Source organism: Poecilia formosa, unplaced genomic scaffold, assembly GCF_000485575.1.
Source record: "Poecilia formosa unplaced genomic scaffold, Poecilia_formosa-5.1.2 Scaffold115, whole genome shotgun sequence".
Classification (NCBI taxonomy): domain Eukaryota; kingdom Metazoa; phylum Chordata; class Actinopteri; order Cyprinodontiformes; family Poeciliidae; genus Poecilia; species Poecilia formosa.
Genome location: NW_006800054.1, coordinates 697,362 through 723,601, shown reverse-complemented (window position 1 = coordinate 723,601; position 26,240 = coordinate 697,362). Strand labels below are relative to the sequence as shown.

The following is a 26,240-nucleotide window of genomic DNA, read 5'->3' as shown; positions in this document are numbered from 1 at the left end:
AGTAGTTTTGTAAATTCACATAACTCTTATGTGATGACATTGTCTTATCCAATGAGATGTTGTCATCACATTTCAAAAATGTCTCATGGGAAAACTTCAGCTGTCAGGCAGATCAAATTCACGGAAAAGAATGTCAGCGATCTCATTTGCACTTCACATCATGATAACGAGATCATGTCTGATGCACCACCATGCAAAGCTCAAAAGAGCTGCTGTTTTGAGAAAGAGGTTAAGGTCAAGTCCTTTTGGTTCCTAACGGTGTCCAGGGACTTCATACAAGCAAATTATTGTCTACAGAAAGTCTAATAGTCTCTGGTTAGGTGAGTAAGAGGAGAATCTCTGAAAGAGCATGTCTTGACAACATGTGATCCTCATCTGCATAGTTTCCAGCATGATATCAGCCTGATTTAGACTACAAAAGGCTTCATTGTATGGACTGGTGTGGACTGGGCTGAACAAGGGTCATTGTGCAGGCTGATACTCCAAAAAAAAANAAAACAAACCAAACAAACAAATGCACCTTGGGAGTGCTATGGCCGTCTTCATGCAAAGAGAGCAAAGCAAGAAGTGTGGTCAGATTGCATTAAGATGTTAATCACCAAGTGTTTGGAAAATTAGAAAAAGGGAAAGAAGAAACACTGCAAAAGTCATGAAAAGTTGATGTTTTACAAGTCTACAGGGCAAAAGGGAAATAATACCTCTACTGTATCTTATAATAAACATTTGCTCATAAATATTGCATTTGATAATGACATAAAAAGCAAAAACATACTCTGGAGTCTAATGCTCTGCGAGACATCCATGCACAATTTCGTAATATTAAAGGCAAAGATATTGTTCCTTTGTGTTCATACCAATGAGGTACGACGAAATATATCTAGATTCATCTTATCGCCTTCTCTTACCTCTTTATGGTCTGAGTAATGGATGACTGGCGTTGTAATACAGGCCGCCGGGTGTCAAAGATGTCGCGCGGCGGAGACTGGAGGTGAGAAGTCTCCACCGGCATGCTGATACTGCGCAGGAACCCCTGCCGCCTCACCGGCTACACAAGAAAAAGATACGTCAGAGAAGTGCGAACACAAATCATGCCGTACAGCAAATGACAAGGGTGATAAATACTGAGAGAGGCATTTCGCGAGTGGAAGAGAGAGAGAGAGAGAGACAGACAGAGAGAGAGAGAGACAGACAGAGAGAGAGAGAGAGGGAGTACCTGAACAAAAGTCGGAGGCTCGTCTAGTGACATCTGAGCCGTGGGAATGTCCAGTCGGAGCCAGGGAGGTTTCTTCCTCTGCAGGCTGCTGGTGCTTTCCCGCCGTGGTTCAGCCATGTTTTCTGTCCCGCTCCAGGCCTGCCAGCTATTGGGATTAAAAATAAAAAAAGACAAATGGAAAGGTGAGTAAAAACACTAATTTCACAGTGAAATATTACCATTAAAATATAGGATCCTAGCAGAAAGCTCTCCTTTAATATTCACATTTTTCCTCTGACCGGTGAGCAAAGTGATATCCAATAGTTGATTGCCATTTCCTCAAAACCTAATAGGGAAGTACAAAAATAATAATAATAATTTATCATTATTATTATTATTTTTTTTTTGTTGAAGGAGGAGGAAGCTTGCAGCCTTAAATATAATCCTTTAATTCTCACTTCACATCAATCTTAATCCCTTTTGGTGGTTTAAAGCAGCTCAGCACACATCTATCAGAGCCTAATGACTGTGTACGCATTCCCATGACGAGGCCCAAAGACCACAGAAGGTGCACAACAAACCTCAGCATCAGGCCGTCTGCCAGCGGCTGCAGCTTTGTAATTCTACCACCCCACCATCCAGCCTCACCTCTTCCTGTCATTTCCTGCATTCGCATTGTTCTCATTCTGATCTAGTTTGCATTTCAGGTTGCTTGCGCATTCCTGCAAAAGCATCCTTTTTTTTTGTCCTCTCTACTTGTTGCAAATGTTTAAAATCGCAGCTACGGAGCTGAAACCAAATGAATGTGAAAAACCTAAATGATTATTAATTACTGGGACACTGACAGAGCCATGGTAACAGTGTTTTTTTTTTTTTCACTCCCTACACCAGATCACCCTCTTACTTGTGTTGTTACTCTTTGGAAAAAGAAGAAGGAGGAAAAAAAGGACATCCATGGCATTTTGAATCCACATCTGTTTCAGATTGGCATTTTACTGCACCACAGGCTCGTTTTAGTCCATGTCATGATGGGAAGTGTTGTCTGTGACTCTCAGCAGCGGCGGAAGGAAAACCTCACACACAGGTCAGCAGGGGTCAAAACCAGCATGTGAATGTAAACTGCGGTCCGAGTTACTGCAACCAAAATTCAATTACAGAACAAAAAATAACGGGACAAAGTCTATTATTACAATATTCTGGGAGAAGAAAAGTTCTAAATGCAACAAAGTCATTAAAAGAACAAAGCAAAGATTAAGCTATTCTGCAAGTTAATCTTTTTCTGGAATGCTTAACCTCGCGCAGGTATTAGAATTTTATCCTAAATGATGCATGACCCTCAGTGGCTTCGCGCTCTAGTTCTGCTAATCTGGTATCTCTCTTCAGAAGCTGGCTGAAGCAACGTGGAAAACTACCACCAGGGTTAGGCAGGCGGTCTGGTGAATAGGGAAAACATCCATCAAGCAGTTTAATTTAAGGATTTATTTAATTAAATACAATGAAGATCTGACAGAAGAAGAGGGTCAACCTGCTCTGTTTGAGACAGAATTTGATTGTTGATCCGGGAGCAGAAATGGGCACTAATTTTGTCTTCCAGTGTTATAATCTCACTTAGTTATGGCACATACCAGACCAGCAGTCGCACTAATCCACTGTTCTCGACATGAAAGACTTCACAAAGTGCATAAATAAAATGAAGGACTCGGTTTTGTGACGCAAAGGAATCGGGCGCTGTGTTCCAAATGTTCGGCCACGACCTTATGAAACAAGCCTGGCTTTTTGTGCTTTAATTTATTATGTTTCCTCTGGTTTGACTGAAAACATTCTACCATTGTGGTAATTATCTTTGGCAATAGTAGTGGTGATGTGGCGGTATTGCACCTTCCTACAGGATACACATTTGGTACCGCTTACATGCATTTTTTTTTCCCCTCTTTAGCAAAATTATCCAGAAACCCATGCAGTGTTCTCACACATGGCTCAGGGGCAAGTAGATGCATCTGAAGAATGAACGCTCATACTTTGGCCACACAAGCTGCAATCAGCAGTTGGATTTTTGCAAGGGAATTTTTCAGAGACCCGACTACTTAATCAGCTTGTATTAGTTTGTTATAAATATGCAAAAAGCAAAACAACAGCAACAAAAAAAAATTGGCATTTAAAAAGTGATAGATTTAGTGGGGATTTATTCTCCATTTTTTTTAATTAAGAAAAAGTACATAAATCAAAAATAACAAATAAATATCATAGATGTACCAGCATTACACCTGTATTAGTCAATATTGTTTGTAGCAGTCAATCAAAGCATTACGTCATGTCACACAGTTTTGTTTCTGTGAACTTATTTAACTAAAGGTTATCATAGCATGAAAATCTCATGCCAGCAGAGTCTAATGCTAAATGCCACAAGATGAAGAATAAAGAAGAACCCCCTCTCCCCCCCACCAAAAAAAAAACAAACAGTGTGAATCCGGTAAAGACGCATCAAATACTTTATCTTTAAAATCCATCAGGGTACCAACATTAGGGAAATGCAAATGTGACACCATTAACTGAGCCTCAGCAGACTTGTTGTTAGGACAACAGCCGCCATCTTGCTCCAGGCAAATTTAACTGGAATTTAATTACTTTTGCCATTGGTGTAAACAGCAGGACCCCTGATGTGAAGCAGATCAGAGGGAGCATCTCTACTTGAAGGTTAGAGAAATAAACAGGCTGGGAATTCATTTACAAGCAAGCCAGTTGTCCTGGTCTACATTTGTTTGCAGATGATGGACATTTTTCATTGTTCAGGACATTTTTTTCCCCATCCAGATAATGAAGGAACCTAAAAAAAAAAAAAAAAAACTGCTTTAACCCTTTTTCATCCAACTCTTACATCTCCAATATTGTGCATACTTAAACATTTACAAGTAATGACGCTATGACGGTTACTTGCCCTTTTCTGCAATCTTACACGCTATATATCCGACACTAAATATAAAAAGTAAGAAGCCAGCTGAAAAATCTTGACAGCACAAAAAACACCGGATTTGCTCAATGTCCACAGTATAAGTTGCAGCACTGTTTTCATACAGAAGCAAAAAAAAAAAAGTTAAAATAACTGAAAAAAGATTTTATGAAACATGCCAGAAAACCTGGTTGCTGAAACATAACTATAAACAAGCAGCTATTGTTTCATTCTTCCAGAAGTCTGCTGACCACTAGGAACATTTGGTCACAGCCCAAGGTAAACCCTCCGACATTCTCCAAGTAGTAAAGCCAAAAAGCCTTGGAAGTCTGTCTCTGTCTTTTTCTCTCGTCATCTTCCAAAGTCAACATGGCCGTAAAACTGGCATTGGCCTGCAGCTCGTGTCTGAGGAGGAGTTTAGCTGGAACAGTTGGCGTAGTCATTGCTCAAAATGTGAGCGTGGCTAAGAGAGCTGTCCTTGCTTTTTTTTTTTTTTTTTTTGTCCTGTTAAAAATTAAAAATGGAAGCCGGGAGAAGGATGAATTCAAAGCTGCTCTCAGTCTGAGAAAAATCTGATATTACAGCCAGGAAGTCCTTCAGCAGCAGATATCCTTGGGGGGGAAGAAGGCACAACTGAATTGTTGGCAAATATCCAGGCTGAAGGATTAGCTCTTCCCGGATGGAGAATGTTATCTAGCTGTAAGTTTGAGGGGGGAAAAAAAAGGAGGAGGAGCGCATAATATTCAAGCTATTTAATTTGTTCATTTCTTAATTTCAGATGCCTCATAGTGCCCCAGATTGTTTACATTCCCAGAGCTGATTGGAGGCTCACATTCTTGTGACCACCATGACTTAATCAAAAAGAATTGTTTTGACTTCAAGATTCACATCCAACAGAGGGAAAACACCCACATCCACAACTTAGCACTGAGCCTTGAAAGACCAACTTCCTGCACTTTGTAAAAAAAAAAAAAAAACAGGACCTCCCACTCAATCACAAGACCATGGACTACTCAGTGTGCAAGGCGTTTTATTCTGGGGTGATTCAGTGCCTCTCCAGAACCCACATGAACCAGCAGAGGACAATCAAGCAAACTAAACACAGAGGACATGCTGACATCTTTGCAGATGTGGGGACACCCAGCAGGCCGTAATGAACAGAGCTGACAGGCATAGCCAGCGCTCTCCGTTTATTACACAACATGCCAGTTTAGTTTTCCGTGACATTGCTTCACATAAATGCCCTGTAAATGCTTTCTAGTTCTGAAATAAATAGGAAAAACAACAACAGAGGATCGAGCCTCGTCCATGAAAGACAATTAAGGCAGCAAACATTTTTCATGAATCCTTATCTTGAGTAAGTCGTGAGAAATATTTTTACATTCTTTACATCTTCTCCACCCAAGGACATAATGATCTCTGGCTTTGTGCGTGCCGTAGCCGCATTCCATAAAATCTCTGGCAGTTTCAAGCTAAAATGGCAGCAGTAGCTGCCTTGAAACCACATGCAGACCTAACCACTACGGACAGGAGCTGACTGGTTCCCGGCCACTGTGTTGCTGTGTGTTGCACCACAGGAGGCAGTCACACTTTGGGTGGCTCAGAAAGCTGCATCTCTGTCGCTGACAGAGCCAGCAGTCATCAAAGTATCCTTGAGTATCCTTGTTAAACAGCGTTTTGACTAAAAATCTGTACTCTGGGAAGAAGAGGTGTTCCTAGAGCCCCTCTCTGTTCGAGGATACCCCATAAGGGTAAATCCTCATGTAGATACGAAGCTTGTTAATACTGTTCTATTGTATTGTATACTGTTCTATTGCATGCTTCACATGCTGTTTTTATTTTGTTTTTAATTATGTAAAGCACCTTGAAATGCCTTGCTGCTGAAATGTGCTATACAAATAAAATTTGATTGATTGATTGATTGATTGATCAAAGAAAGAAATTGGTATAAAAGGAGGGCCAATCAAGTGTAACAACATGGTACGGATGAGCTTCCTAATAATAATACCTCATTTTTGACAGCTGCTCAGTTTTCTGAACTTTAGTTCCTTCTTTCATTTCTTTTTTTTTATTTTCTGTTTCTGCTGCTACTTTTTCCGTTTTCTTGTCCACTTCACACCAACTTTCTCATTTGTGCCCTTCTGTGACCTGTCAAAACTCACACTTTCGGTGTACGGGACACCAGTTCAGTACAAAAGTGCACACAAGAGCAAGACTAATGATTGATTTAGACATGAAACCAAGTGGCACAGACAGGGTCACTCCACGTTTTTCTAGCACATACCATTTATTCTGTTTTACACAAGAAAACTTTTATACTAAAAGTTTTACTTTCACATGGTGAACGAAGGTGTTCAACTTTGAATTACAAAGGGATTTCTAAATGTGTCGTTTTTACTTCCATGTGAGGTTCACCTGCACAGCATTGCAGAAATTTTGAGCTTCAGAGAGCACATCATGCTGCTAACTCTCCAATTTGGGTACATCAAGGAAAAGGTCTTATTTGAATGAGGAGAATTGGACTGTAAGAAGAAGTAATATTACTATGGAATGTTGCAAACACCAGAACCAGGTGAAAAACCGCTGATTTGAAAGCAGAATAACAACAATAATATAAAAAAGAAATACAACTTGTTGCCGTTTCATTTCTAGATACATAAATAGAAATGTGCAAGACACTTCATAGAAATGCAGGGAGAAATCACCTCGTTACCAGAATCGGCCCATTTTCAAAATTGCACAACCTATTGCTTGTTGAGAAATGTTCATTTGTTCATTAAGGCTGCAAGAGTGCGAGAGAAAGCAGTACTTTCAGTTGACAATGGTAAGGCTGAACAGAGTACAGCAAAGCTGCTCCGTTTCATCGTTTTCATCCAACAGGGTCTACATCCTCAAGAAGTACACACAGAGACTGCTCTTCTAGAAATGCTACCTTTGTCAACCACTAATTTCTCATGTTTAATGCATCAATCATGTTGTCTTTAAGAAATACGTGATGTCTCTGCTCCTAATATAGTTCACAGGAAGGAAGTCTAAAAATATATGTTTTGTGTGCTGCTTTAATATGTTCTTCTAAAAGAGAAACAAGAATAGAAAGAAAATCAAGTGGTTTACTTCTACATCACCCTCTCCCATCCCGTCTATGACAAAATACAGCCACAGGCCACAAGCTGAAGTGCAACTGAGCACCAGCAAGAGCAGCAGTCATCTGGATTGACCCTAGTGACATGTGACAGTCTGTCACACCAAACCGGCCCTTACGACATTAAAAAAAATACACACCGAGACAGCAGAAATATCCACCGCAGCTGACCCGAAGATCAAGTGTCACAGCTAGTTGAGGGGGGATGCGTAGTGGTTTGGTGGGGGTGAAAAAGCTGCTGTGGCCGGGGAGATAGACGGTGGGCACAGGCGACGTGCACGCCGACGAATGGTGGAGCTGCTAATGCATTTTCCCATGTCAGGATTTTAAAGATCTTAAATTCAGTCACTGAGCTTTCAGTCTGATCATTTTAACCACGCAAACTTAACTATATCAGTTACGCGTGGAGTGACAGATTTGCATCCAGTTAAATGCCACACTCCCTCACAATCATAACTGCAAGCCAGAAATATAAATAGGTTGTAAAATTATAAATGGCCTCTTAACAGCAGCCTGTGTGCAAGTGGTCTATTTATAAAACTGGGCTGCTTGTGTGCAATTAGATAAAAGTGAACCCGACTTAAAAAAAAATAAATAAATAATCCACATGCGCACGTTTGTGCAGGGAACTGTTTTGTGACAGAAATAAGAAGACAGCTCTTGAATACTGCGCTTGTGAAGCCACCGTTATAAACCTAGATGCTTTCACTGGTCTCTGTGAAAGAAATAAACACCATCTGTATTTGCCATCGCATCCCACCCCTTTGCTTCCTCTACAAAGCCTTAAGACACTCCCAGGCAAGAAAATTGTGCTCTGCTGTATTATCAGCAAAAGACCTGACTTTTCATAGCGCAGTAATATCCTATGCAGGAAATCAGTCTGAAGGAGGAATGTTTTGCCACACAGAAACTGATACACACACATGTAATTACACAGATTTCAGTGTGTTTACCAGCAGATATCTCTAAGCTGTCCCCGTGTAAGACTAAAAAAATAAAAAATAAAATAAAAAAAATCTTACACGTGCAGCTAATACAGCACATGAATTTTTAATCATTGTGCACAGGTAAATAATTTACAGCTCGGATCTCAGTGGAGTGCCTGTGCACATGCAGGTAGCAGTACATGGTACTTGCACATTCCCTTTTCTCACAAGCCATTTCAGGTCCCTTCAGGAGACAACAAAAAGCTTTCAGTGGAAAAATGAGGCTCACCGAGTAAAGTTGTGAAATGTCTCAGTGCAGGGCTCTGCTTGTGCCTCTAATCTTCAGGAAGCAGCTGACATAAAAGACTCCCTCACCATGAGCTATATATACTTCATAGGTCTAGATAACAAGATATGGGGGTTTTAAAAACAACAGAACATTTAAGCCCACTTACACCATCCTGTCCATTCCTGTTATATCCACGCGTAAAAAAACCACAGTCTTTGAATTGTGCAACGTCTACGCAGCTCATTCCGTCTGCCACTGAAAAGGTTGTCATTAGCTAAATTAATCTCCAACTGTAGCCTTTAAGAAAAGGAAAAATTCAGTACCTCCTAAATCTGTGGTATAAAAATCCATTAGAGTACAGATCAATTACGTACTGGAGGCAGCAAAGAAATTCGATATGTGTGCAATGCTGATGAAGACCTAAAGATATACATCTTGTAAAAGTATGCACACGCTTTTTGATATTCTCACAGTAAAGCTCACTTACTAAAATTGGCAATTGGTATTACCAATAACATTTTTGGGGCGGGGTCAAAGAAAGATGAAAGCGGATTTGGCACAAAACCTCTGGAAATTATGCCAATGTATATATTATTTTTACAGCCTTGCAAATTAAGCATAAGCTGTAGGAGACGAGAGAAAATAAAGGCATCACTCTCAAAACAAGACAACCTCTTAATATAAAATCTAATACAAGTGGAAGAATAAAGGATAAAGGTGAAGAATCATATTCTAAAAAGAAAGTTGGGAGGCACCAATGGCAGGATACAAAAAGGATGAAAAAGAAGGGTGCACTGAATACTATGGATATTGTGTGATTAACCAATCTTCAGTATCGTGCTCCACCACATGTCTGGGCTGCTGAGAGTCTGTTTCAAATCATTCTCCAAGGTCAAGGCGATTAAAAAATAAAGTAGTTTTGTAAATTCACATAACTCTTATGTGATGACATTGTCTTATCCAATGAGATAGTGTCATCACATTTCAAAAATGTCTCATGGGAAAACTTCAGCTGTCAGGCAGATCAAATTCACGGAAAAGAATGTCAGCGATCTCATTTGCACTTCACATCATGATAACGAGATCATGTCTGATGCACCACCATGCAAAGCTCAAAAGAGCTGCTGTTTTGAGAAAGAGGTTAAGGTCAAGTCCTTTTGGTTCTCCAAACTGTGTCCAGAGACTTCATACAAGCAAATTATTGTCTACAGAAAGTCTAATAGTCTCTGGTTAGGTGAGTAAGAGGAGAATCTCTGAAAGAGCATGTCTTGACAACATGTGATCCTCATCTGCATAGTTTCCAGCATGATATCAGCCTGATTTAGACTACAAAAGGCTTCATTGTATGGACTGGTGTGGACTGGGCTGAACAAGGGTCATTGTGCAGGCTGATACTCCAAAAAAAAAGAGCAAGACCCGGCTCAAGTTTTCATTCTCGCATCAGTGGAAATGGCAGACTAAGCAAATTCCCAGCTGAGAAGAATTTATCGACATGAGGCACACAGCAAGCTAAGTTAATCAAGGTTCAGCAGTGTCATCATGTAGGTGTGCGTAGTGCACGGCGCTCAGCTCAAGACTTACTAATGTGGAGATCCTTTATTTTAAAACCCCCACAGTAAAGTAATCAATCAGCAGGAATAAAAATACTTGACAAAGGATGGAGGGTAGGGGTGATGTCACATCCTCTGTGGTGGACCACCAGCTTGAGGAGCTATGGTTACTGCTTGTTTTACTGGGGAGCCCTGGAAGGAAGGAAACGCAGAACAGGGGAGGGGCAATGTGTAAATGAAGGCAGGAAACACGCCGCAGACCGGGTGCATTCTTAGTGTCCGGTCAACACAACCAAGGAAACAACATACGACTGCTCACAAGTACAGGAACAGAACCACACGGCACGTGTAAACTTACACATCCCATCCCCTGGCCCTGACAAGGCGTACGTGACTGAAATGCTATTAGAAAAAAAAACAAAAAACGGGTCTTCTGTGAAAAGAAAGCCTGCTGGACAGAAATCAGCAAGAGATTTCAGTGTGGCTTGTAATGTATGAATGGTCACTTCCCACACTAGCACGGATCAAAGCTGAGAGCAGATGTTTAATCTCAGTTAAACTTCACAAAGTCAAATATGGACACAGAGTAGCTTTTAAAGTTGCAAAAGAAAGACTTTGAACTTGACTTAGAAATGCCATCTGGGAGCCACCGAGTCATACACTATGAGAGTTAAAGACGACACTGTATCACTATCATTCAGTCATGATAAACTAAGGACTTTTACTGTAAAAAAAAAAAAAAAACAACATTACACGACTTGTTTTGGCCAACCCATGCAAATGGACACTTTTGTATTTTAGATGTATGCGAAGCTTATGGAGAATGTCGAACCAGACATTTCTTCTCACACTGAAATATGGAGACTTCAATACGGTGCTAAATGTTTAAACCTGGTTCTCTACAGGCAGGAGGATTATATATATATTTTTTATTTTGTAGTGATAACAGGAGCAGAGACCTGTTTAATCTTTAGGCCTCTCTCTGGATTAGAGGGAGGGAAAAATCATTCTACTTCCCCACACAGCAGCTAGGTAATTATAATAAGCTCCCAAATTTGAATCTCTTTCATGTGCTCAAAAGGCAAATATGGCCGAGAAGGAAGAAAAGCTGGGAGGCATCATTATAAAAAAGCCAAGCGATGTTAGTGTGGCTACATTCAAAGCATGTGTGAGAACTTTTCCTGATGGCTTCATGCGGTGAAATCTCACAAATCAGTTACATGTAAATTAATCGCTGCATGTCCTCTGCTTTAACCGTGAAATGAGAATAAATCTGATAATGCAGAGAGCTTCAGATGCCAATAGCCACATTTTCGATCCACAGGAAAAAAAACATTGTCTTTGGGTCTTACAGGAGAACAAGTCCAACCAGATGTTTCGGTGGATTACATGAACAGCGTTCACTGGGAAAAATTATAAATGTGAGAGGAGATTTGGGTGACAAAACAGGGGAAAATCTTGTTACGGTATTATTTCTGATAATCTCCAAAACAAACGTATAATATATTTACAGTGAATTTTCATTTCCAAAGACTCTTTGCTCTTCTGCACACTTACCTAAGCAGCTAGATTTTATCATACTGATCGAATCATCTCAGGAAACCCAACCCACAGCAGCTTTAGTCATTCATTTCTTCTTTTGTATCACTCCAAACTGTTTTGTACTTTCGTTTATATAGAACCAACAGCTGCATTTCCTCCTTTTACAAGACGAAACAAAAACTCACATGGGTTGATCATTTTATTAGAATAATACCTAAAAGTATGTTACGGAAAAAAAAAAAACATAGGTACTGCAAGTTTTTCCTTCTTGTGACATCGTGCGTTTGTATAAAATTGCTTGTGCAAAGTTGCCCTTAGCAGATTGCTTCAGTTTGTTTTACATCAGTGAAGTGAAGTGTCAATGTTTGAAGGATGCTCTGCTTCTGTTTTCTTATCTCAGCATAGTGTTGAGTCCAAGGTGAAGATCCTACAGAAATCAAAACCCAAAGAACAACAAGGGACCATCATCACTTTCTTGATGATAACAGACTAAAAGAAACATGTTTTGTGTCCAGATGTGTCTCTTAACTAAAGAAATGGTTGAGAAATCCATTAATGTTTCTGCAGTCTCATGACCATTTGATGCTACAGCCCAACCAGCTCCTTCAATAAATGTCCTGAGTGGGTGCTGAAGTTGAGTTTTCTTGGGGTTTATTTTGTTCTCTATAAACTTCTGCTTCTCCCAAACCATGTCCAAATTAACTATTAGGTCAGAAAATCTGTACTTAGACCATCAACATGAATCTTTCAATGTGCAGCTTAGACGCAAATAGACTTTTGTGAACTCATAAGGGCTGGACATGCCTCTCCATGTCTGTGTACACAAGCTGCTTGTACTTGGTGGACGAGCGCATGCTCCTATTCATACTATTTATAGTTCAGCTGAATAACCACATTCCAATTGGAGAGCTACCGTTTTTTTTTTTTACTGTAGCCTGTAAGGGGCAATAATGTGTTAGATTGAGCGCCATCACTCAGTAGAGGAGAAGAAAAGAAGCGCCAAGACAGAATAATTTTTTTTAGCCAACTAAATTATACACCCTCGGAAACGAGCAGGCTTCTCATGGGATTTCTTTAAAATAAACTTTGTTGTTTTTCTTTTGCTCACGATCTGACCTGTTGTTTTCTTTATTGGCTTTCTGTTTAGCACCACCCTCTGACCGAGTTCTCCATCACTGCCAGTGCGCAAAGTCAACCCGATCACAAAACTTTGTGCAGCAAATGAACATCTGGAGAGACCCGTAGCAGACTCTAGCAGGCGAATACAGATGACGAAGGTTGCGTCGCGAAAGCTTTGCAGTAGAATAGACATTGGAGAAAACTAGGAGGGGCAAACTATAGGCATAAGGGTTTGAATATGCTTCAATATCATTTTCTTGGATTGTAGTTGATTAGACTTGCTCATTAATTATTTTTTTTTGCAGCATTAGTTCACTACACTACAAATTTTTATAACCTGCCATAAACGTACGATTCTCAGTAGTATCTTTTGACCCATCTTATTCCTCGGTGTAATTGTTAAAACGTTCATAGAAAATGTGAGATTAATGTTTTGGATAAAATTTTATTGATAAGTAATGGAAGGTGGGAGAGTTATGAACAGAGAAGTCATTTAACAGAGATTTGACGGATTGCTGCAGCTCACTCCAATTAATTCATTCAATGAACAGCCCGTTTGTCAAAGAAAGCAAAGCTAAATCTTAGAGGGGTGGGGGGGAGGGGGAAGGGTTGAAAGACTTGTAAAAAACTAAGGATGAATGTTAAGGAAGTGGGGAGACCGAAGCCATACACCAGGGATGAAAGATATGTGGAAAACCTCCGACAAAAGCACAGGAAAACAGGGAAGACAGGGGCAGGTCCTTTGGGACGGTCCCAAAGCCCAGAAAGAGGAAGGCCTTTTTACAACTGATGGAACAAGGGAAAACACACAGTCTTTTAGAAAGGAACTAAAGTCAGTTTTTCCCCCTCAAGTCAGAGCACACACAATTAGCAATGTTTCCAAATACAAATAATGAAATCATTGCTAAATGTGCGGGTGGTTAGACATAATGTCTTGTTTTAACTCTGGAAAGTTTAAAGAATTTATCACTTTTACACCAGTTTTTTTTTTCCTCGTCAATTTAAGAGGATACATAAACACCACATTGGGCTTCCATAAAGAAACCTTCTCCAAAAAAAACCTGGGCGTGATCAGCTGCACAACAGAAATGAGGGGTTTTACATCTTTTTTTTTTTTTTCCATGCACAACATTACAAGCTGGGCCAGCTATGAAAATTTGCAGGAACGTTGGCAATATCGGTAAGCAGCATGTGAATGTAGACAGAGCAAGTTGAGAGTTGCATCCAAGACGTAAAATGTGCCTGGCTTCCTGCCACAGCACCTTCTCTGACAGCTAAAAAGAAATTCCAATCTACTTATGTCAAAAAAGCTGGTACCCAGAGGTTGAAAAAGCACATTAGTCATTTGTATTTTTATTTATTTTTTTTTTAAAAAAAGGTTACATTTTAGAAAAAAATAAAAAAATAAAAAATCTAACTCAAACCAAGTTAAACATCAGCAGGAAAAGAAAAAAAAAAAGTCAAAATAAGAAATGTGACAGTGGTCCAAATCACGCCCTTTTCATTTCTGGGAAAGCAGCTGGAGTGAGTTTGGTGGATGTGATGCTGTTGGGACTGCTGAAATTCTCCAGATACAAATCTGTGTGTGCGTTTCCATTCAGGGAACAGTCAGTTTAAGTTTAGCAGTCTGGTACACAATGAGGATTCACAGCCTCTGGGCATGAAAACTGACCACTCCAAAGATAGAGGAGCTGGGAGGAAAGCGGGAGTGGGCCTGGGCGGGGGGTACCCTATTTAAAACTTCACTCCTGTCGCCGTTGTGTCAGGGTTGGGATACTCTATCGGTTTGGGTGTTCCTTGAAGCTTGAAGTCTGAACCAACAATGAGATAAGGGAAAGTAAGCACACTCCAGCTACCAAACAGCAACTATAAAAGTAGAACATGTTCTAAATTTACCAGTATTTAAAATGAGGATTCCTCAGAACCAATAGTAGTAGCAACATTTCAGTAAGGTTTTGATTTTAATCATATGTTGTGTTTCCCCATCTTAAGGTCAGAAAAGCCACTATTTGTTTCAAAGACACATTTGTAATATGTTTGTTATAGAAAAAGAGTTAAACGTGTTTATTTAAGCATTTGTAATTTTGCAAAAACAAAAATTTTGAAAGACCTTTTTGAACTTTAAGGTCCTGCAAAATCTTTAGGATTAAGATGTAATGAATTAGGCATGAGGGCTTTAAGTAGATTAATTCTTATAGAAAAAGATACCTTAGGGTCTTTGATAGCTATTCTAATTTTTCAAATTATGTATTTTCCATTTAACATTTTTCTGAATTATGCCATAAACAAACTAAATGCTGTATTTTGTAGTTAATACCCACATAAAAACAACCAAATTTATCTAGATTAATTTACTTAAAAATGATTCTGTACAGCTTTTTTTTAAAAAAATCTACCAGAGTCATTATTAATATTTCTGTAATTAATCAAATGTTACATTTTTAATAAAAAAAAATTAACAGTTCATAGTACAATGACATAAACATAAAAACCAACCATAAACACTTAGACAAGTTGATCCTAGACTGCATGTGTTGACTGAGATTACAGAACCAAAGGAGCGTGGCTAACAACATCACCAGACAAATGTACACAAAATGTGTTGGGGATTTATCCTATACATTGTTATGCTCTGTAAAGCAGTATGTCAACATGCATCGTCCTTTAGGAGACAATTCACTCAGTAACGTGAGGTGTCCCTTTTCCTTACATTTTTATTTATTTCCACACAATAAAACATCAGAGATATCTCAAGTGAGCAGCATCTGGTCTCACACTCTCAGTTCCCCTGTTATTTATTTATTTATTTATTTATTTATTTGCCACACCTGAAGTCACTGAAAATAAAAGACACAGCCACGTAAAAACAGCAGGACAACATCAGGCTCTGCATTTGGAATTGGTGGAGCTCCAAATCCTTGAAAATATTTCACCTATCTGGGAAGAAGAAAAAAAGTTTTGGAAGTTTGGAAGTGAGGAATAGATGTTGACCACAAAATGAAACTGTTTAAAGACTTGCTTAAGTTTGATTCATTTATTTTACAATGAATAAATCATAAATCCACACCGTATGTAATGCTTTGCTGTGAGTGCACTCGGAAAGCCGGGCATGATTAATAGTAGCAGTCAAAGCGGGGTTAGGGTAATTGATTGTCCATTTGTTTTTTTTGTTTTTTTCCTGTGTAAACATTTTAAATCTGCAAGAAGGTGATAAATTAACATCATGTTGCTACAAACTATTTTATAACGCTGTTCTATAGATCTACAGTTTTGCTTTTCATATCATTAACAGTTGTGTGCATTTTGGTGATGTTGTATAAAGTTAAAAGTGTGCTGAACATTTTTATGTGCATAAACAGGGTTTGTGACCAAATAAATAAATGAATGTTAAAAAAAAAACACACACACAAAAAAAACAGGCAAAACAGCTTTCGGCCTCCAACAAACACTTTTACACCATCCTCCTCAACATGTTATTGTCTGCATTCGATTCTGCTGATCAGGGTATTTCTCGGTTCAGATGGGCCCTGGGTTATCAACCTTTGCCTCTGCTCTGTGGACACTCACACACTGACGTTGCTTCTGTCGTATAGCCACATTGCATTCTGTCTGCAGTCCTTACATCCCTCTCTGACAATGGCACATTGCTGCCCCAGCAGGTCAGCTGTTCAAATCCCAAACCCCCAAACTGTTTGATCACATTTACCCGCCTCTTCTTAAATTCACCTGCATTTTGTCACTGTCAAGTTACAGCTTCAACACCAGGATTAAATGGATTATTCCTTACACAATATTAACGGCCAACGTGTCTTTGAGGAAGGCTTTCCCCCTTTTTTGCTTTTTTTTTTTTTTTAGTCCTACTCAAAGTTAGTATTCGCAGTCTGGAGTCCAGGCGCTTCATTACTTCTAGTCAGCTAATTGCTCACAGATGTGTGTTAAAAAGAACAGCCTCTTTGGGAAATTAAAGGTTTCTTCTTGAATGTCAAATTCTTAAAACATGGGAATTTGATCTTTTATTACAGTCACGTACAAAAATGAAATGTTATTAAAAAGAAAATCAATCTATTCAGAATTTATGTTTACTTAAATTAAATTAGTTGGCAGATTTTATTGCTTTTCAGTAACTAAACCCTGTTTAAGTTGTGAAATCCTCCAAGTAAACAATTCACACCTGGGGTGTCCATTTCATTGTCAGAGAATCATGTAAAGGTTAGAATTTCTTAAGCTGTTTGATCAACCTGACCTCTGAGAGTTCTTCACACTCAAAGAGGAAGACCAAAGTTCAAAAAAGTGCTGCTGTGGTTTTACTGAGCCTTGAGGGGGGACACACACACACACTGTAGTCCCATCTCTCTGAAAAATGAGCTTTGCCCTCAGGGTGAAGACCCTCTATCACGATGAAAACGCCAATCCTAAATCAGACGTGTTCAGCCATTTAACAGGCTAATGTTACCTTGAGTTAAATAAAACCATCCGTTGTGACTTGGATGCTCCATGTCAGATTATCTCCCAGCTTTCCTTGTGTGTCAAAGGTTTCCAGTATGTTCTGCGAATGCCGGTTCATGTTCAGCTCATGACAGATGAGGTGCTGACTGAGAGAAAGGCAGGGTGGTATGCTGGCAGATGGAAGCCTTGGAGGCTTAGAGGTAAACCTGAAATAGCCCTGCTGCTGCATTACATCACAACTGACTTCATCGTCATGCCGGCCGTTGCATCATGCAACCACCAAAGGTGTCACGAGGATAGGTGCAGCTGCTGCAATGGTTGAACTCTCTCAAGTATATCGACTGCACACCTCACTTCCAAAACGAACAAAAAGCTGCACAAGCGTTTTTTTTGTTGTTGTTTTTTCTTGTCGACAATTGTCCACATCGGACGCAATGTGTTGTTTTTTTTTTAATCACTCCGCTAATATGACAACAAAATGTGTCTGCTTAATATATTTCAGATGCATTTCACAGACATCACAGTGTAACTCATGCAACAACAAAAAAAAGAGGAAAAACTTTTTTTTTTTTGACAATTTAGTCAAAACCACAACTACATCAGAGTCGGGCAGCTGGGCACTGAGCCAGTGTGATGGAGAAATCGCTCAAATGCTGATTTTCTAGATGTCTAGCCATCGAACATGGCAAACAAGTTTTTGAAACTATGCTTCATTTGAGCTCAGTGGTGGGATCAGTTGCAACAATTTACTTAGCAGGAATGCATGCTTCTTGATTCCCACGCGGAAGAACAAGTTAGTCTACGTGTTTAACAGGTCCAAGTATTGTTTCCATGTCGGCTGTTAACAAGTCCGCCCAGGATGCAAATATTAATAGTAGCAGACTCAACAGTAGCAGACAAAGCACACGGTGGCTTGTGAACCTTTTCATATTTTCCCACATCACAACTATAAACAGTGAATCTCATTAATATTTAATGTGCCTAACACAAAGCTCTGTGTAATAGTACAGTGGAAGGAAAATGATGCACGGTTTTCGAAAATGTTGAAATATGAACAGTGTGGTGTGCATGTGGGTTCAACTCTCCTAAGTCAATACTTTTTGTAGAACCACTCTGCAGCTCTGCACATCTATAATGAACTCTACTCTTTGAAAAACAGCTCATGCTCAGTTTTGTTGGATGGGTGTCTAGATTAGGGTCTAAACTTTGGCTGGGCCATGTTAACTCATGAAGATTCTTCTATCTAAACAGTCCTGTTATAGATCTCGTGGCATATTTAAGAACTTCGTACTGATAGGTGAATTTACACCCCAGTTTAAAATCGTTTGTTGCTTCTGCCAGGATTTCTTCCAGGATTATCCTGTATACACAAAAAAAGCATGTGATACTTTAAAATCAAAGACACGTCACACAAAATAATGAAAATTTCAACATTTTGCAATTACAAAATGTTCTCGACATTTTGTTGCTGTAGACTTTACATACCCTTAGGATGCTTTTTGCATGTGATTCAGATGTGTTTTGTGGGTTTAAATAGCCTAAGGTTACTTAGAGAATCATGTGCTTCACACACATGGAACTGTTCAGCCGACTGACGCTCGTTTCATTCAACTCAGAGAGAGCTCCAGCCAGACAAAATGAAGAAAATGACCAGCAAATCCCAGAGGGTACACCCAGGTATGGCAACAGGGAAAGTTTCCACGAAGACCAGCTAAACATTGAGAATTAAAAAAAAAAAAAATTAAACAAATGTCAACAAAATAACAGTGTTGTCCTTTTAGGTGCATCATCTTTAACTGACAGTAGGTCAGTAATGGAAAATAAACATGAGGAGTTGTGTTTTCTTGGCGCTGAATAGTTTTAGATGCATGGAAAAAAAAAAAAAAACTATGGAAGAATGGCTATGAATGAAAGTTGACAGCATGAGAACCAAGCATGAAATCCTGCTCTGTATTTGAAGTCAACACCATGAAGGGTTTCTTCAGGACTGTGCACTTGGCCGGAATGACAGAGAGAAACTGTGCCATGAGTCATGCTGGCAATAATTATGGTGTGGCCCCGTCAATAGACGCCTGAAAAACTCTCATACCAGCCTGTCGATAAAAGGCCCCGCTGGATGATGGATCTGCTTCAGCAGAGCTGCTTAGAAGTAACACAGGAATATAAATGGACCACAACACAACAACAGGACACTTTGGGAATATTCTCTCTGGGATCCAGTTGGAGCAGAGACAGAGGATGAGCATGTCTGCCACTATCACCCATCAGGGGTTTGCTTTATTGGTCGGATTACATCACCCACCCCTCTTGCTCCATGTGATAATGTTTCAGGAACACTGGGCACACAAACTTGGCCATGTGCTTCTACGTCCTCGCTGCCAAAATAAGTCAGCACTTTCTAATACAGTGTGGCTACAGTTTCACTTCATCCTGGCCAGGTATTGTAGGACGGCGATGAGCGTAACTTGTCAACAAGACCACAGATTGTTAATATGTAGGCTGCTTGTGATGCTGCCGTGAGTCAACTTTTGGTATTATTTTTTTTGGGGGGGTGGAGAGGGTAGGGTGCTGCAACTGTTTGAATATCGTAACTCTCAACTATGAGTCATTTTAGGACACAGTCGAGTGCAACACAAAGGCAACAATCTTGGGACAAAGCACAGCAAAAAGAAAACTGGCTCTTGAGTCTCTTTTCTGGTGAACTTACACAAACATTTATTTAAGCCATCCGCAGTGGTGTGAAAGGAAATGTGTGAGCCGATTTGCATGGGGGAGAAGGATGCTGATGGTGACCACGAAGAAGAGGTTGAGTGGGAGGAAGACAAAGATGAATGAGGTCATGGTGAAACTGTGCATGGTGTCAGCTGCTTGGTCATTCACCAATTACTCATAATCAAGTCCATCTTTCCAAATAAAATCGAAAATCATACCACAAACTTAAGTTTCTTCTCAAACGTAATAATTTCGAATGAAACATCGTGAGGGTTTTTATGAAAATAATCTCACCATTTCTGTTCAAGTAGGAGCTCAAGTAGAAAAGGTAGCCTGCACATGTCAGCCCATTCATTCCACTGGGACACATTACAGTACGTGTCTCTTGTTTCAGAAAGCCGGTTGGGCCTATTGGAGCGAACCCAGTTATATCCTACAGAGCTGGAGCACTTTAAATTCTCCACTTTCACAATGACAACTCCGCTACAAACAGCAGCAAATGGCACAGAACACAGTGTCCCAAAGTGCTACCTGCCACCTGAATCTTAAGGGTTCCCAACGCTGACCAGTTAATTGGCCAGTAAATTCAATCGACTTTGAACGAGCTCGTTTCCTTCTTAATAATCACGACGCTGAGCGCTTCTTCCGACCGCTGCCTGCCTACCTTCCGTATGGGGCGACCACGGCAGCAGACAGTCACGATAAAAAAAAGACACAACTCACCCTTAAAACGTCCAGCAGTATAAGAGATATCCTTATTCTGAGATTCACAGGCAGCAGATCACCGGTTGTTACATTATCCTAACAGCGGCGCGGCAGCAAACGGGGTTTTTCCGCCCCCCCCACCAAACAGATGTGTGATTTTCTTCTTCTTCTTCTTCTTTCTTCTTTTTTTTTTAAATACCAGTACTGGTGCCGTGCGTAAAATCCAATCGCTTCAGCGTTGGTCTCAGCTGCGGCGCAAGCGGGGAAATAGGAGGGTGTAACAGGGATGTGGCTGCTGTCCGCTCCCCTTCTCTCCTACGGACGGAGCATTTCCACGCTGCTCCATGAAGCGAGCGACCGAAGTTCCCTCTCTGCCGCCGGTTGTAGCCTAATTCAGTTTGGTGGAGAGCCAGCCCCGCCCTGGGCTGAAGACGGTCTGACGGAAAGGCGAGCCCGAGGAGCGCGTTAGCCAATCGGTGAGTACACGGGGAGGCGCTGCTTCTCCCGGTTAACTATCGGGGTGACTAAGCGTTATCTTCTGTCCGTTTGGGTTCAGGCAGCGAAAACATTTAACCTTCTCTATAAAGGTTCACTGCTTATGTTGGGGGGGGGGAAACAACTCCGGAGCGATTTATGTGAGCTACACAGATGCGTCTCAATCAGTTAGAATATCATCTCAAAGTTAATTTAGGTCAGGAATTCATTGCACACAAAGAAATATGTGTCAAGCGTTACAGCCAACGATAGCCCTAAAATTACTTTGAAATTTAATTTAAATATTGCTGGAGAAGAACAAAAAAAAAAGAGTGATGTGATGTTGTTGCTTGTAATATCATGGGGGGAAAAAACTGCAGTTGTCCAGCTGACAACTGGGAGAGGAAACCTTTTGTTGGCTTAAAGAAGCCATAGCGCTGTATCCAAACATATTTAGGGAAAGTTTGGTGGAAGGAAAAAATGTTTCTGAAACAAAAGGCTCCAGAATTTGGAGAATTGTAGCTTGAGTCAATGAAGGACCACACCACTGTATTCAGGACATGGCCTACAACTGTTGTACTTATTGAGGTAAACCATCCCTGAATCAGAGACAATGTCAGAACTATTAAAAAAAAAAAGAATGGGCAGAACTGGTTGAGACATACCACAAAGTAATTGCCACAAGTGTTTAACTCCATAACATCCTAATGAAACATTAAAAGTATTTTGTATCTGTGAAAGAACAAACACTTTTGCAACACCTGCAGGTTACAGGGACAAGAATTGGAAAAATAAAAGCTTAAAGAATATGCATAAATCATTTGTTAAAATTACTTACGCTTAGGCTGTTGGCTTGAACAAAAAAAAATTGTACTGTTAATATTATCTTAAATAATATATATTATCTTAATTTGACATGTTTCCCAGACAGGATGGAAATATCAGTGACATAGTTTGACTTGTGCAGAGCAGCTGCCTTTTCCCCATGATCAAAACAACATTCTGCAGAGCAAACAATGTAAGGTTGGGGGAGGAAGAGTCTTTTCACTCCTCACAGGCCTGCTACACCCAAACAATCTTTTGTTTCATGGTGAAATAATTCCTTCATATACAGTCATGTCCGCAGGGCTCTCATATCCTCTGAGTGTGGGGTTTGATGTTTGAAAACAGGCTGCCCAGTACAGCTGACCACAGCAACATTTCGCTTCACACACTTGATTTCAAGTGGGGGTGAGGGGGTGGATGTATGGATAATTCTTTCTACTTTTACCTCCATATGTCACATCAAATTATATAACTTTTGTAAGTTCAGTGTAGAAATCTGCTCATTAATGGGTCAATGAATTAACTCACACTAAAAGGTAGATTCAAGCGTCATGTTTTTTTTTGAGCAAGTATAAGTGTGGCACAGTTAAAACTGTTATTTTTTCCACTGTGTCACTTTCAAAGGTTTTCCACCAATTTGTATGAGACTGCAATAAATTACTTTAATGTTTGGATCTTAATATCTTCAAGACATGAACTGAAGATGCATAAATGCTTAATATTGACTTCAAACTGGAAAACAAAAAAATAAAACTGTTTACCTCCTTATTAAGTTTAGAGTATAGCTCTATATATTGTCTTAGACCTGGCTGGATCTTCACAATCCTCCATGTTTCAGTTTCATTTTAATTATTTAGAGGAAACTCTAAAATGTATGCAAAATAGCTTAAGGGCACAAATCACACATGCTCTCAAATGCCTCTTAAAACTATATTTCGGCAGGTATGCAATTGAGTGGGTGTAAAATTAATAACTGTTTGTTACTTATTCAAACAATTTAAAAGACTATGAGAGATTTATTACTAAAAACATTTTTATGGTTCAGGCCTCTTCACGGAATTTGTCCACATGACTCAGTGATGATGAGCATAACATCACATGCTCGTGGATTTTGCTCAATGCTGCATTTTAGCAAAGATTACACAGTAGAATTTCACAGAATCCAGTAAGTAAAACAACAATGGAGCCTCCACATTCTGCTTACTACCCTAATACCACATGACCCTTGAGTATTTGTTGATGCCAACGTGCAAAACTGGACTTTAGCGCAATTTGATTTCAATGCTCTGTTGTAGGAGCAAAAAGCCAGCTGTAGCCGTGTGCTGAATTTAAGTGTCTTCGAAAGCGAAGATTTGACTTGGGAGAACAAGATTCCTCTGCAGCAGCAGTAACACACCCTGCTGCTCCATTTAATAAAAAGCCCATTTGAGTGCATTCCATCAGTGAAAGCTCAGATTCACCTGGGAATTGTCTTCAGGAGGGAGGCGGATGCTAAGAAGCAGAGGCTTGAGGTGTTGACAAGGGGCTCTTAAGTGTGAAAATCTACATGGTCACATTAGTTAAACTCTTTCTCATATAATTAGGCAAATTAAAATAAAATAAATAAAACTTTAGGTTACACTTAATTTGGTATGTTATTCCTATTTAGTAGCATACATTTTAGCTTCATTTCACACAAATTGTAAAATTGAAAAAAAAAAAAAACACCACTGTTATGTAGTTCATTGTATTTAGATGTTCTATCTGGTGTAACACGTACATGTAGTTAATGAATTAACATATTTGGAATAATCTGGAGAAAGTATGTAAGACACAATAAATATTATTGTTGGTATTTTGGCAATGCATGAAAAAATAGAATACATTTCATATTAGAAGTAGATATTTTTTATTACATTAGTACATTTGAGATTACATTTTTGCTGCTTCTTAATAATAAAATGTAACATGTGCTGCATGATTGTTAACTGTTTATGTGACGCATGTGTGCATCGTGTGTTTACATCGCAGCATTTGGCATGAACTGATAATGTGATAGCTTTTTAAAGGGGATTACAATTTTTATATGGGATAGTTTAACCATCCAAATTAAGCATCAGGGGAAAGGGAGCAGGGGAGCAACACAGGAAGAAGAGATTAAGTAGTTTTCTTCTCAGCTCAACCACAGATTGTAGATATTGATCCGTACTTTTTTTTACACAGTTTGAATGGAAGTGATTTAAATAGGACTTTCTTTCTTTTGTAATTTTCTAACCTTTATATGTCAACATACATTATTTTATTCTGTCAACAGAAAGACGCTTATGAGTGAAAGATGTAGAAATAAACAGAGTTAGAAGAATTTTCTTCACTGCACTGGAACAATGATAGATTACATTTGTTTGCTTTCAGTTATGCTAAATCTATGATGTAATTCTATTATGTAGGACATTATCATTCTTTCTCGTGGTACATTCCTTTTACAGGAATTAACTGTGTGGTTCAGATTTTGTAACTTTTCCTCCACAGCTCTCTTCCCAGAAGAACAATCTGGTGCAAGAAGCTTTTTTTTTTTTTACTGCTAAGTGTTTGAAATTTGAGTTTACTCGCTATTCAAATTATGCTAAGCAAAAATAATGTAAATTAAATGAATGTGTCATATATTTTTGTCATATATTTTTAACTGTGCTGCATGTACTTATCTGTGTAAGGAATACTTAGTGGCCGACAGGGAGTCCCTGATTGATAAACCATGAAGCGAGTATTTAATGGTGAAGTTTCCCATGAGACTGCAGAGGGTTAAAGCTGGGTCAAAGGCAGCATTACGGAAGCTGTGAAGGACCTGTCAGAGCTCCCACGTCCCCCTGAAGGCCCATCAGTCAGTCGCAGATAAAAGAGCTGAGTGAAAGGATAATGTTTAACCAAAAGAGCCATGTCAGACGGTCCATAAACTGCTTCCTTTTGCTGACAGACAACACAAGAAACACAAGCCTTTCTGGAATAAGAACAGAGATTTTTTTTTGTTGCTCATGTAAGACTGACATGGTATAAAGAGGTTAATGATGACCCCCTTAATCAGTGTGAAACACCAAAAAGAGACACAACTCTAAGTTGTTAGCACAGATCATAACACCCATGTGTCATGAAGAACAAAACATTATATATTTTGGAAAACGCAACAAATTGATGCTGATAGTAAAAGAATAAGGAGGTTAAATAAAGTTCATGGTTGATTTTATCTCCCTTGTTTCATTGATAAGAGCAGAGAAACCTCAACCTGGCTCAGCGACCACAGGTGTGACTTGAGACAGGAAACTGTTATCAGCGATGGTTGATGGGTTACTGGACTGGAGTAGGTTAAATCAATAAAGCAAACTGCTCAAAGGTGTTTTTCTTTTATTAAATGATCTACTAAAGCAGCCTAGGCCTTTCACTTTGAAAAGTATTCCACATGACATCTTCATTAATGCACTGTGTAAGTTTAAAACAAACAAATGAACAGAAACAGAAATGTATCTAACTGAAAAAAAAAACAAGCTTCCAAACTCTCAAGCTAAATAAATATGCCTGTAAATATATGCAATTTATGTATGCACTCTAGATTAACAGTCTACATACGGTCCAAATTATGTGGCGGAGTTAAAGGTTGTGGGCACAACATTCAAGATGTGGACAAAGACAAGCCTGTTTCCTTATAGACATGTCTTTGTTGAGTAGGTGTGTGAAATGGATCAAGTCATATTTCCATCTCCCAGAGAGACTCCAACCAGTTGTGCAGCACACACCAAATGGCTGCAGCAAACAAGGAAGGAGAGTCTTGAATCATTAATTATCATCAATTATTAATCTCATCACATATAATTGGGCTCCTGGGGTCTAACATGCTCTTAGTTAACAAAGAATTAAATACAGCCAGCCACTTGAAGACAACACATGAAAACATCTAATACGTAACAGGTGTACAGAAAATATTTGTTATTGTTTTATTTGTTAGCTTACGCAAACTACAAAAACATTATTGCTTTAAAATATATACTTTTTAAAATAGACCTTCAACAATATCAAAATGTCGGACTTTACAAGTAACATTCTTTAAGATAGATAGATACTTTGTTATATAATCAAATATACAATCTATATAGTATAAGATACAGTTAATATAAATTTATTAATAATCTTAGTTGAAGCAAATCAAATATTTAATTTCTTTAAAATTAAAAATAAACTGAAGAATGTAAAAAAATATTAAAAAAAACCCCCCAAAAAACTTTCTAGATATGACCTTATTTTGATTCTATCTCTGACTCGTGTTTTAGTGAGATAATTTTAGTCGGGCAGCTTTCTGCTCTTCCATCTGCACAAGCAGACGAGTTTCTTGAGTTTCTCCTCAGC

General features: G+C 39.2%; 1 protein-coding gene across 1 annotated transcript; it reads right to left on the bottom strand.

The window, feature by feature from the left end:
• Positions 1–503: 503 nt before the first annotated feature.
• On the bottom strand, positions 504–21,126 carry LOC103143767 (inactive rhomboid protein 1-like). Its single transcript, XM_007560437.2, has 3 exons — positions 20,589–21,126; positions 1,214–1,358; positions 504–1,045 (listed from the first exon to the last, which is right to left on the bottom strand). The coding sequence occupies exons 2-3, from the start codon at positions 1,328–1,330 to the stop codon at positions 902–904; spliced, it is 261 nt and encodes an 86-aa protein (XP_007560499.1). The 5' UTR covers positions 1,331–1,358; positions 20,589–21,126; the 3' UTR covers positions 504–901.
• Between the last annotated feature and the right edge of the window lie 5,114 nt (positions 21,127–26,240).